At 33.9% G+C, this 13,058-nt stretch overlaps 1 protein-coding gene across 1 annotated transcript; it reads right to left on the reverse strand.

Moving 5' to 3' along the window:
- Positions 1–7,244: 7,244 nt before the first annotated feature.
- On the reverse strand, positions 7,245–11,987 carry LOC134681502 (potassium voltage-gated channel protein Shaw-like). Its single transcript, XM_063541140.1, has 3 exons — positions 11,858–11,987; positions 11,535–11,812; positions 7,245–8,227 (listed from the first exon to the last, which is right to left on the reverse strand). The coding sequence occupies exons 1-3, from the start codon at positions 11,985–11,987 to the stop codon at positions 7,280–7,282; spliced, it is 1,356 nt and encodes a 451-aa protein (XP_063397210.1). The 3' UTR covers positions 7,245–7,279.
- Positions 11,988–13,058: the final 1,071 nt, after the last annotated feature.

Consider the following 13,058-nt stretch of genomic DNA (forward strand, 5'->3'; position numbering starts at 1 on the left):
ACCTTTATCGCTAGGTTTTATACCAGAAAATTGTTTAACTGTTTTCCACCAGTTAGTGCTAGAGGGATTGCCATTCATTATTTTGTTTATAAGGTTATTATTGTAATCTTCTTTAGATTTTCTAACAAGTCCAGTGACTTTGTTTCTTATTTTTTTAAACTCATTCCAGTCAGATTGTTATTAATTTTTTTAGCCTTTCTGTGAATTCTATTTTTGTATCCTAATCATTTTTTTAATATCATTTTTTAGCAATACAGGGCTGCTTTTTTCGAACTGTTATAATTTTATTGGGGATACCTAAAGCAGCTGCTTGAAGTATCGTCTTTGTTATATTCTCAGTTACCTCGTCTACACTGTCGGGTGCTATTATCGTGTTCCAGTCCGCTTCTTTTAGAGTATTTCTAAATAAATCATAAGCGCCTTTGTCATATAACCATATTTTACGTTTAAAAGCTTTAAGTGGAGTTTTTAAGAAGTTCAAAAGGCCAATAACTGAACACGGATACCTAATTTGGTCTGTCAACGGTTGGCCAACGCAACAGCAACGGCAATAATTAAAACATGATATGCAGAAAAAGAGGTAAGGGTAATTGTTTGTGACTCAAGTCGATCATTCAACGGAGTTTAGGACAAACGATTACTTTATTAATAAGATGTAATCATTAAGCATTAAATCATTTTAATAAATTGAGATTATCGTCTGCTAAAGTAGAATTATTTTTCCTTAAGTTTGAAGGACTTAAGCGTCTTTTGTTAAGCTATATAATTTCATAAACAGTTTCCCCGCTTTAATTTGGTTTAAAATTGCATGCTTTTCGTGATTTGTTCATTGCTTGATTTGAACTCTGAAGGAACACAAAAAGTACAGGTGGATTCGGACATAAGTTGTTACAACGATGCCAAGAGGTTGAGGTAGACGTCGGCGACAGGACCAGGTTAGAGGTCAGAAATGTAAGAAGGCGTCCGCCAGCTGATGTAGAGCAAGAAGCACATTTAGAAAGAAGACTGCGGGTTGATGAACTCGAATTAGTTGCCATGCACCCTGTTGATAGTCGAGTGAATGAGCCACAATTAGCTGTCTTAGGTGAGGTTAATGAAGTTTTTGAAGAACCTCTAATGTTACCTGGCTTTAATGAAGTTGACATTTTTATAAGCCAAAAACTTAAGGATAAGATTAGTGGAATTTTGAATACATTGATTTGTCTCTTATGCATCGTAAAAATTTAACAGCCAAACAAATAATGAAAACCCAATTGGCATTAATGAGGGTAAGCTAGTTATTCAAAACAAAGTTTAAAAAACCATATACCCAGGTCCTTATCAAAAGATATCATGGAAAGGTAAGTGAACTTTTCTCGTATATTTCCATTTTAAGGGGTGCAGCAGCTTATCGTCCTTTTGAAAAAAACGTTTTCTTATTACCAACAATTGCATTTAAACGTATCAAGGGATCATACAAAAACATGGTCATCCATGATAGATGTTTTTTTATGGTTGCGTATTTCAACTGGCAATATTCAAAAACAAGCTAATGTTAGTAATAAATGCTACGATTTTAATTTTAAAGGATTTTGCAATAAACGCAATTGCCAATACAAACCTGCATGTCACAAATGTGGTTTTGATCATTCTGCTTTAAGATGTCGTCGATTTATTGACAATGAATTTGATACTGATCAATCAATGTTTAATGGGCATGACATTGCACCTTTGCTCAACAACTCTAATAGACATACACAAAAGCAAGTTTTAACAAAAGATAATTTAGTAGTACATATTTTCTGAACTACATCCAGACAAGTTTAATATTACCACGCCTGGTAAACCAACTAATCTCAACCAAATGTTGAGACGGTAAAAAGTATTCTGGCACTTCCTGTTGAGTCTTTCTGGTTCAAAATATCCAAAATAAACAAAGGGTAGGTCGACTTTTCGTCAATTTACTGAAAATCAATGATTTTTTTTTTGTAAAATAGGAGAATGTCATGCCATAGATAAATGATAATTGTAACTACAGCCCTTGGATGGTATAAACTTCCTAAAACCGTGTATGGTGTAATGGTGTATGGTATATGGTGCAATGGTGTAAGGTGTATGGTGCTATGGTGTATGGTGTAAGGGGAATGGTGTAATGATGTATGAGGAATGGTGTGATTGTGTAACGTGTGTAACGAATGGTGTGAAGGAACGGTGTACACAATTTCATTGGTTGAAAACGAAGTTCTTTTTATTTTAATTTTTCGGAATTGTAAACATAAACAATAATAATAATCTGAATGTATGTCTCTTCTTGGTTCAAAATATCTGAAACTGAAGTCACAATCACTTTTTTCCTACGGATTACCATGTTTACTTTCTTTGAATCCGATAGAACTGCTATGATATTAATGATTTAGCAAGAAAATATGTCAATTATTTGTGGTTTTTTATGCTAAAAGATAACCATGTCTGTAAATTGCAAGAATATTTGTTTGTCAAGACTAGTTTTTGCACAGAAATGAAAAATTCTAAATGGTTGAGATATAAAGGTATTGGTTGAGTCTTTCTGTCACAATGTTGAGACTTTCTGGTTACTTTGTGTCATGAAATATATTAATTGTTAAAAACGGGCGCTGAGGTTTCAAAGTTAAAATTAACTATGACTGGCAATCCAACACGCGTGCATTATTACTATATAAAGATAAACTGTTAAAATAGCTATACTAGAGTTTATTTCAACTAATTAAAATGTAACTTCTATTTTGTAAAAATATAGTTATTTCCCAAAATGAACAAAGAAACTTTATAAGTGCGCGGAACTATTCGAGTTTACCTTTTTTACGGTTAACTTGATTTTTGTTTTCTGTCTGCGGTAAGTTAAAATCTGAATACAGATACAATTTAAAGAATTGCCGATAGAAAAATGCATGCCTTTCAAGTATAAATAAGATTATTTTATAATATACAAATATTAATATGATTTGGATGAATTCGATTCCTAACAGACATTGTTTAATGCCGAAAATGCGTACCTTTATAAAGAAATGAAATTGTTAAAAAGTAAACAATCGAACAGGACCCCCTTCTCTAGGTTTTTTTTTCGTACACATTATTTCAGGATGAGTTCTAAAAGGTGGTAATCATTTATTTTTGAGTAAAAGATGTTATTTTTGTCATTTATTTATAGTATTTATCACCAAAAAAAATATGATTCGATTTTAAAACTAACACTGTTCGGGACAAATTTGCCATTCCAGGATTGGCAAATCTGACTTTGTCGGTTTACAAGATATCAAAAATATTTTTTGCCCAAGTGATAGATAATCAAAAATATTAAATTTCCCTATATGTCCCAACATTTCACCGTTGTCACTGTTGTCACCACAGCTGATTAAAAGTATATTTCCCATGGGAAATTTGGAAATTCCCATGGGAAAGTTAAAGTTCCCATGGGAAAAATAAAAGTTCCCAAGGGAAAAGTGAAAGTTCCCATGGGAAAAGTAAAAGTTCCCATGGGAATTTTAAAGTTCCAATCGGAACTTTAATTTCCCATGGGAACATTGGTAGATAGTTTCTTCCCATTGGAAATTCTAAATTTCCCATGGGAATTTCTTTTCCCATGGGAACTATTTTTTCTTCCAATGGGAACACCGTTTTCCCTTGGGAACATGTATTCTTCCCATGGGAACTAAAATTCTTCCCATGGGAAGATATATTTTTTCCCATGGGAACATTATTTTTTTCTTTTTTCTTTTTTTCTACGTTAGAACTTGTAAAAGAGCTGTGAAATATCGCAATGAACTGACAGTCACTAGTAACAATGACTGGAACAGTTTAATAAGCATTCCATTTGATAAATTATTTCAACAAATTAAAAGTATTTATATCATGCTTTTACACTCAAAAGTCTTTTATTATCGTTGAATGATTGATAGAAATTCTACCTTCCAGTGGCTGATTGATTTTTACAATTTGAAGCTCTCACCTTTGTTTTCGGTCAATAGTATACAGTAACACCTATTGACTGGGTGTGAGGGTAATGGCAAGTTTATTGTCCCTGAGATACCAACTATTGCTCGAGGCAAAGCCGAGGGCAATAGTTGGTATGCGAAGGGACAACAAACTTGCTATTACCCGTACAACCAGTCATTAGGTGTTTTATTATACTGAACAAAACAGCCATTAAGTGTTTTTATATACCAAATTAACTATTTTTTTTAAAGTGTATATATATCATCTGAAAGAAAAGAAAAATGTCACATAACTTTTATACATGCACATGATGAACTATACTTTTTTTATAATTCTTTTTGTATTTATAATTATTTCATTGATTTCAATCAAGACTAGAAAAACTTTCCGTGTAATAATAAATTCTAGCTAAATTAAGACAAACGCAAATTTAATTAACTGTTTATATACGGAGAGCGAACCCATATTATGAATAAGGTACTATATTTTAGATTTTTTAAAAACATTTCATTGAAGGTTTGCTTTCTCTTCTATAATTGCTTCTTGTAAGTGAAATTACAATCGGCAACACAAACAGAATCCACCGTTTACAATTTAAAGGTGAGTTTGACGTTGCAAATCACACGTAACCAAGCAGAGTATTCAATGACATCATTATCGTCCAATGAAAAATAAGCATGAAAAAGTACGGGAAAGATGATTATGGAACTATTAACCCGGGCAATAGTCTTTGAAACTATTGACTGGCAAATTGTTCTGTGGAATGGAATAGCACAACTATTTCATTACTTTTTATATAGAAAAAACATACTGAGGTATAATAACATCGTGTATTTCATGTAATAGTGTTCGCTGAACTGTCAAGTATCAGCTAGAACCATGCTTTTGTATTTCAGAATTTAATTTAAGAATACAAATTATAATTCTGTTTTAATCTATATACATGGGGAATCACGAATCGTGTTTAAGATTATTTTCTAATTAAAACCCTATAATTACATGAAATTGACATCATAATTATTATTAATGTACTTATTCTCTTTCGTCGACGTAATTCAATATGCGTGGTTTTCGCCACTAGAAAGATGTGCACTTATTTTTTAAAAGTGTAGTTCATTTATTTGGTAAAATTTCCTAATCATGCTAATGCAATGTTGTTACTCGTCTACACAAAAATCTTTTATTTCTATTCATGTTTGACAAACTTTTTAAAGTCTTGTTAGATTTTTCTTTTATGATCTCTCAGGTAAATATCAAAGAGAATCCAGAGTTTTCCATTTCCAAGGACGAATCAGGATTAACTATAATCTTTATGATATATTCACTTGTACTTTACTCGTAGGCTTTCTTCGTGTAATTTATAGTTTAAAGGAATTATTTGATTAGTTTAACTGTTGATCGACTTTAAAAATATTCGGGTTTGACTAACAGTAGTTCCGTAAAACTTTCCTTCATTCTTTAGTTAAAGTGTTCTACAATTCATATGTGTAATGGTACTCGTCACCAATGTTGTTTGTGTCACAGAAACGGCAGATTATGTTTTCTCTCTTCAAATCCTGCCACCTTTCAGATTCAATCGGCAAGTGGCGACTGACTACCACATCTTTATTTGCATATTATATAAATGAATTTAGTAAGGTAAACATGTCATTATGAAAACTTAGTTTTCAAATTATTAATTCTTTTTAAAAATACAACAACATTAAGTTTTATGCAATTTTGTAATAACAGCAAAGCATTCTTACTGAAACTTGTCTTTGGGTTTTTGTTTGATACATTTTGACACCCATTTTCTCAAACTGTGCAATATAATATTGAACATAATCATACCGCAGATCAGATCGTAATTATTAAAAACATTTTTTCATATATGATATACACTTAGTTTCTATTCCGTTATTAGCATAATCAAGGATTTCGAAATATTTGCAATTTGCAAATTTTTTAAATTTGTATTTTTTCCTCACTGGGTACGTGAAATAATGTTTTAAATTTATTGAAAAATTGCATTACGGGCATATTCTATACTTCTAAGTTTGAATTAAGAGTCTAAACTTTTTCAGAGACATATAATACAACATCATAATCCCAATCAATTCCGGTCTCACGTGATTTCGTTTATCGTTACTTGGGTCCTACTAGTATATATGGAAGTGTTTAACGACCTTGACTGGCATCTCGATCACCTTCGACAAAATATTATTGCATGAATGGTTAATCGCTGATTTATAATCGTAGGAGTGATTTGTGACTGTAATACGTAGAGACATCTGAATTTTTATTAAGGTATAAATGACATAAATAGTAGGCATTAACAATTATGGTTAAAAATATGTTATTTTTTACTCAAATTATGTCACATAACCAAATATCAAGCATATTGGTTACATAGTGTAAATCACTTTTTCTTCATATTGCATGATTCTTAGGTGGAATGGTACTTAATAATAAAAAATCATGCATCAGAGACTAAAATCAACTAAAACACATCCCAGGGATTTAGTATTTTAACGGCATGAACAGTCAGAGAAGACATGACTTGTGCAATGCCAAAAATAAATGTATCGACAGGTAGTAGGATAGTGAGGAGCGACTTCTATAGAGATAAAAATTAACATGTCTGTGTCTCTATACATCCCGCCTCAAAAGAAGATACAATTTAGTTATGTTTTAATTTGCTAATGACAAAATCGATATTAGTGCCAATGTAAACTATATTCAGAGATCTAATTACAATATTGGTACGATAACCCTAACTTATAAGTTTGTTTAAAGGTTCGATAAGTTTACACGGATCACATAGTAATTTCCTCGCTTTAAGTGCAATTTTACCGTAAAATTTAGGACGTGAAATACCACTTTTAATATGTTTTCTACAGGTACAGCCAAATGTACTAATCAAATCTTTGTATCTACATGTATGAAAGAATTTAGTAAAAGTTTTAAGTAATTTATGGTATCGAAATCCCTGACACAACAATTTCCCAGTGATGCATTGATTACGTTCGTTAAAATCTATGACATCAGAACACACACGGGCAAACCGAACGAGTTGATATATATTAACACCGTATGATGGAGCCAAATGCACATCGCCGTCTAAAAAAGGAAAATTAACGATAGGAAATGAAAATCGTGTCTTTTGTCGTAAATTTTAGTATGAATTTTCCGGTAGAAATTGAAAATATAATCTAGTTCAATCTCTAGCATTGTTCACTCATTATCGAAATTAATGACTAACGTATATTTCATGACAACTCAATTGTCTAATAACAAATACAAAATCCTACATACACATCCTGTCGAAATGTGTTTTTGTCTGCCTCACTCAGTGTTTGTTTATGGTTGTTGTGTTATACAGGGGTGCCACTGAATTATGATGCTCTTGCTTTTGGAGTTCTCGCATCTTTGTTTTTGTTTTGTTCGTGTTATATGCAGTATAATATCCGTCAAACTTTCCCGCGATAATGGCAATCGGCATTGTAATGATGAGTACACCGGAAGTTGCGGTTATAACTCCAGCGAAATAACCAATAGAAGATTTTGGAACATAATCTCCATACCCAACAGTCGTCATGGTGATAATTGACCACCATATTCCTATAAAACTATCAGGAAAGGTTTCGCTTTCTGAGATTTCACTGTAGTAAATCAAGTTCCCGAATAAAACTGCAAATATTGCAAACGCAACGAACAATAAAATTAGCTCTTTGATACTTTTTTGGAGTGTGATTAATAATATTCGAAGTTCCGTATACAGCTTAGTTAATCTAAACATACGTAGGATTTGTAACATCATTGTTACATTTGCGAACACATATAGATTTCTGTACTGTTGGTTTTTCATATTATCAATCGTCGCTATTGAAGTAACGCACCAATACAATAGTGTTACAAAAAATAACAACACGTCCATTTTATTGTTGTTGTCATTCAAAAACCGTTTCTTCTGTGGGCAAACAAGGAAATGGAGAAATAATTCTAATAAAAAGAAGCCTGTAGTGACATAATCAATGTAGATGATGTAATTTAATGGTGTGGTGTCTATGAAGAGCTTCATCTTCCAGTTTAACCCCCCTTCCTCCACAGGTTGAGTGACAGAAACATTCCTTGCAATATTGCCCGTTGTAGAGTTATTCCGTATAAATTGGTTTCGGTTATTAGTTGAAGTAGGTGGTGATGGATTAGACCTATCTACCCGGAATTGTGTATCTGTTATCATGCAGGACATCAATACAGATAAAACAACCATCATCATGAAGACTGCAAAATATATCTGCAAAAAACGGTAAGTTAGTTATTTGTGCAAGAGTCGTACATTGAATTTAATATATTGAATGGTGTTGTATATATTGTTAATTATTTATGTGACCGATACTAAATAAACATTTATTTCAGTGGAGTTAAATGTTCGTGGTTTCCATTGAATGGAAGTGATATTAACTGTAGGTTAAATTTTCGTTGGTGTTTTAATTTTGTATCACACCGGTTTATTTAGTATTGGTCACATAAATAATCAACAATATATACAACACCATTCAATGTTTCTGTCACTCAACCTGTGGATGAAGAGGGGTTAAACTGGAAGATGAAGCTCTTCATAGACACCACACCATTAGATTACATAACCTACATAGATTATGTCACTACAGGCTTCTTTTTATTAGAATTATTTCTCCATTTTCTTGTTTGCCCACAGAAGAAACTGTTTTTGAATGACAACACCAATAAAATGGACGTGTTGTTATTTTTTGTAACACTATTGTATTGGTGCGTTACTTCAATAGCGACGATTGATAATATGAAAAACCAACAGTACAGAAACCTATATGCACTTCAGTTCACATCGGTTTGTTTGTTGGGTTTTTGTGGCTCAATCTGTAATTTTGAAGCACTTCCGTTCTAATCGGTTTGTTTGTTGGGTTTTTGTGGCTCAATCTGTAATTTTGAAGCACTTCAGTTCAAATCGGTTTGTTTGTTGGGTTTTTGTGGCTCAATCTGTAATTTTGAAGCACTTCAGTTCCCACCGGTTTGTTTGTTGGGTTTTTGTGGCTCAATCTGTAATTTTGAAGCACTTCCGTTCTAATCGGTTTGTTTGTTGGGTTTTTGTGGCTCAATCTGTAGTTTTGAAGCACTTCAGTTCCCACCGGTTTGTTTGGTGGGTTTTTGTGGCTCAATCTGTAGTTTTGAAGCACTTCAGTTCACACCGGTTTGTTTGTTGGGTTTGTGTGGCTCAATCTGTAGTTTTGAAGCACTTCAGTTCACACAGGTTTGTTTGGTGGGTTTTTGTGGCTCAATCTGTAGTTTTGAAGCACTTCAGTTCACACCGGTTTGTTTGTTGGGTTTGTGTGGCTCAATCTGTAGTTTTGAAGCACTTCAGTTCACACAGGTTTGTTTGTTGGGTTTTTGTGGCTCAATCTGTAGTTTTGAAGCACTTCAGTTCACACAGGTTTGTTTGGTGGGTTTTTGTGGCTCAATCTGTAGTTTTGAAGCACTTCAGTTCACACAGGTTTGTTTGTTGGGTTTTTGTGGCTCAATCTGTAGTTTTGAAGCACTTCAGTTCACACAGGTTTGTTTGTTGGGTTTTTGTGGCTCAATCTGTAGTTTTGAAGCACTTCAGTTCACACAGGTTTGTTTGGTGGGTTTTTGTGGCTCAATCTGTAGTTTTGAAGCACTTCAGTTCACACAGGTTTGTTTGGTGGGTTTTTGTGGCTCAATCTGTAGTTTTCTATGTTGTATTTTATGTGATGTTGTGTGTATGCTCGTCATTCATTTCTTTCTATTTTTGACATGGTGTTATCATTTTTTTTTTCGACTAATAACTTTGATTATCCCTTTGGTATCTTTACTTCTATTTTGATAAAAAGACAAAATATACGAAAGAGAATTCAAATTTATAAGTCATTACCAAACTGACACTTGAACAGTATACCAAACAAAACATATAGAAATTAAGACTGGAGCACATCACAGAAACCGGAGGATTTCATATGCTCCCGAAGTACATTGTCTTAATCGTGTATGTTAAAAATAGGTGACTAAATCTTAGTAGATGACAACAAGTATTTTGTATATTTCACAGTGTTTAAAACTTACGTTGATACATTTTTCTTAAAACATTTCTTGAAAAGCCAACAGTAGTATAAATAAACTCATCATACCAATAAATTTTCTATATTAGGCAAAATAAAGTACGAAGTTGAAGAGCATTGAGATCTTAAATGTCTAAAAGTGTTTCCAAATACAGCTAAGGTAATCTATGCCTGAGGTAGAAAAGCATTTCAAATATATTAACCATATCAACGATAATGCATGTCAGCAAAAAAAGTGCTGACTACTCGGCTGGTGATACCCTTGGGGAAATAAATCTCCACCAACAGTGGCATCGACCCAGTGGTTGTAAATACACTCATCATAGATATCAGGACTAAGTTTTCTATATACGCCAGAAACGTGTTTGTCTACAAAAGACTCATCGATGACGCTCGAATCCAAAAAAAGGTTAAAAAGGCAAAATAATACTGTTCAAAAGTCATAAATCGTGAACTAAAAAAAACTCACTTAAGCTGGGGTCACACATTCACGATTTTTACTACCGTCCTCGACAGGACCATTCCCGATTAAAATTATCAAAAGTCTGATCAAGATCCTGTAAATCGTGGACGGAAATTCAAACTTAAATCAAAATTTGTAAAAAAAAATAATTTGATCACGACAACAATCAGATTGTGTCTAGGAAGCGACGATATTCAACCGTGTCTAAGCGAATTAGTACCGATAATCCCGTTCTGAAGCCGCTTCTAACCCGATTTGTATTTTTCGCCAGGTAAAATTCGACCGAGTATGTCACGACTTCGTCCCGACTCTACCGAACGTAATCCGACAGAGATCAGACAGTGACCAGACAGTGAACCGACGCTGACGGAAGATATCCGTTAGAAAACTGTCGGCATATTCGGGATGATCAGTTACTGACGGAACGTAATCCTTTCACGGTCCGCTCTATCGCATTGCAAACGGCTTTGTCTGGTCTCATTCGTATTGTATTCTGTAATTATCGGGACTCTGACGTGGATATCATTGATTTATTTCGTATTAATAACGGGACTGTTTCGGAACGGTTTCGGCAAAAAACGGTTCGCAATCGACAAGATCTGGATGCAATCTGGACTCAATCGGCAGAAAAACAACTATGAAAAATTACTCCGGATCAAAACACCGTCCAGAATACACAAGACATTGTTCGGAATTCGATCCGATACAGCAGAATCTGTCACGACATAGCCACGATTGTAATCCGACTAGACAAAATCGGCTGAGTTGTCCCGAATGTTACGGGACGCACCTAACTGTCGGGGTGCTTTGCCGAACTATTCGGACCCTTCCCGACCCGTAAGAATCTGTTACGAACTAAAACGACTGTGTTCAGACAATGATAGGACATTCCAGATAATTGAGGATACTAATCCGACTTTTTCACTTTTCGTGTCGTATTGCTGTCTGATCTAAAACGGGAGCAATAATCGGCAATGTGTGAACCCCGCATTATAACGTGTTTAAAAAATGAAAACTATTTTGCTTACCTGTGCAGTTCGTGAGGAATTCGGTTGGTCCAAAACTAACCATAGCTGTTTTCTGAATGAGTTTGTAAGGTTACTGCCTATGTGTGTATCAGAATTACGTGTAAACAAATTCTGCTGTATATCTACCTCGTCTTCGTGCTTGGTGTATATATGGAAACAACAGTCAGCAATATTTACTAAGGGTAAACCCCAAAAGTCAAATTCTTGTAAAAGAACTGTTCCACACGTGTAGTTCGGTATGTGCAATCGTTGTCTATCGTATCTATAATAATCCAACACTACGTTTAATTACTCAGGATTCCTGTCAAAGAAATATTCCTTACTGCTTGGTAAATAGTGTTCTGACGTTGTTGTTAAACTTCCTAGTTTAGAGTTGGGATATTTAAGTAACTTTGACCTGTACGTTTTGAAAACTGTTCCTCCAATATTCAATGTTATCAATGCATCTTCCATGGTGAAGCAAATTTCTAAACGATGTTGAATCAAATTACTACACGGTGATGTTGAATCAAATTACTACTCGGTGATGTTGAACCAATTTGAAATTACTACACGGTGATGTTGAATCAAATTTCTACACGGTGATGTTGAATCAAATTACTACACGGTGATGTTGAATCAAATTACTACACGGTGATGTTGAATCAAATTACTACACGGTGATGTTGAATCAAATTACTACACGGTGATGTTGAATCAAATTACTACTCGGTGATGTTGAACCAATTTGAAATTACTACACGGTGATGTTGAATCAAATTTCTACACGGTGATGTTGAATCAAATTACTACACGGTGATGTTGAATCAAATTACTACACGGTGATTTTGAATCAAATTACTACACGGTGATGTTGAATCAAGTTACTACACGGTGATGTTGAATCAAGTTACTACACGGTGATGTTGAATCAAATTACTACTCGGTGATGTTGAATCAAATTACTACACGGTGATGTTGAATCAAATTACTACACGGTGATGTTGAATCAAATTACTACACGGTGATGTTGAATCAAATTACTACACGGTGATGTTGGATCAAATTACTACTCGGTGATGTTGAACCAATTTGAAATTACTACACGGTGATGTTGAATCAAATTTCTACACGGTGATGTTGAATCAAATTACTACACGGTGATGTTGAATCAAATTACTACACGGTGATGTTGAATCAAATTACTACACGGTGATGTTGAATCAAGTTACTACACGGTGATGTTGAATCAAATTACTACTCGGTGATGTTGAATCAAATTACTACACGGTGATGTTGAATCAAATTACTACACGGTGATGTTGAATCAAATTACTACACGGTGATGTTGAACCAAATTACTACACGGTGATGATGAATCAAATTTCTTCACGGTGATGTTGAATCAAATTTCTACACGGTGATGTTGAATCAAATTTCTACACGGTGATGTTGAATCAAATTACTAATCGGTGATGATAAATCGAATTACTACACGGTGAATGCGAATAAGAGTATATCAGCTACGTTTCCTTTCAATTTTGA

The sequence above is a fragment of the Mytilus trossulus genome, chromosome 8 (assembly GCF_036588685.1).
Source record: "Mytilus trossulus isolate FHL-02 chromosome 8, PNRI_Mtr1.1.1.hap1, whole genome shotgun sequence".
NCBI lineage: Eukaryota > Metazoa > Mollusca > Bivalvia > Mytilida > Mytilidae > Mytilus > Mytilus trossulus.

Coding starts and splice junctions, on each gene's coding strand:
- LOC134681502 (XM_063541140.1), bottom strand. CDS start 11,987: ATGGAAGATGCATTGATAACATTGAATATTGGAGGAACAGTTTTCAAA. Junction 11,813..11,857: donor AGAACACTATTTACCAAGCA/GTAAGGAATATT, acceptor AATTAAACGTAG/TGTTGGATTATTATAGATAC. Junction 8,228..11,534: donor ATTCCTCACGAACTGCACAG/GTAAGCAAAATA, acceptor CGTTTTTTGCAG/ATATATTTTGCAGTCTTCAT.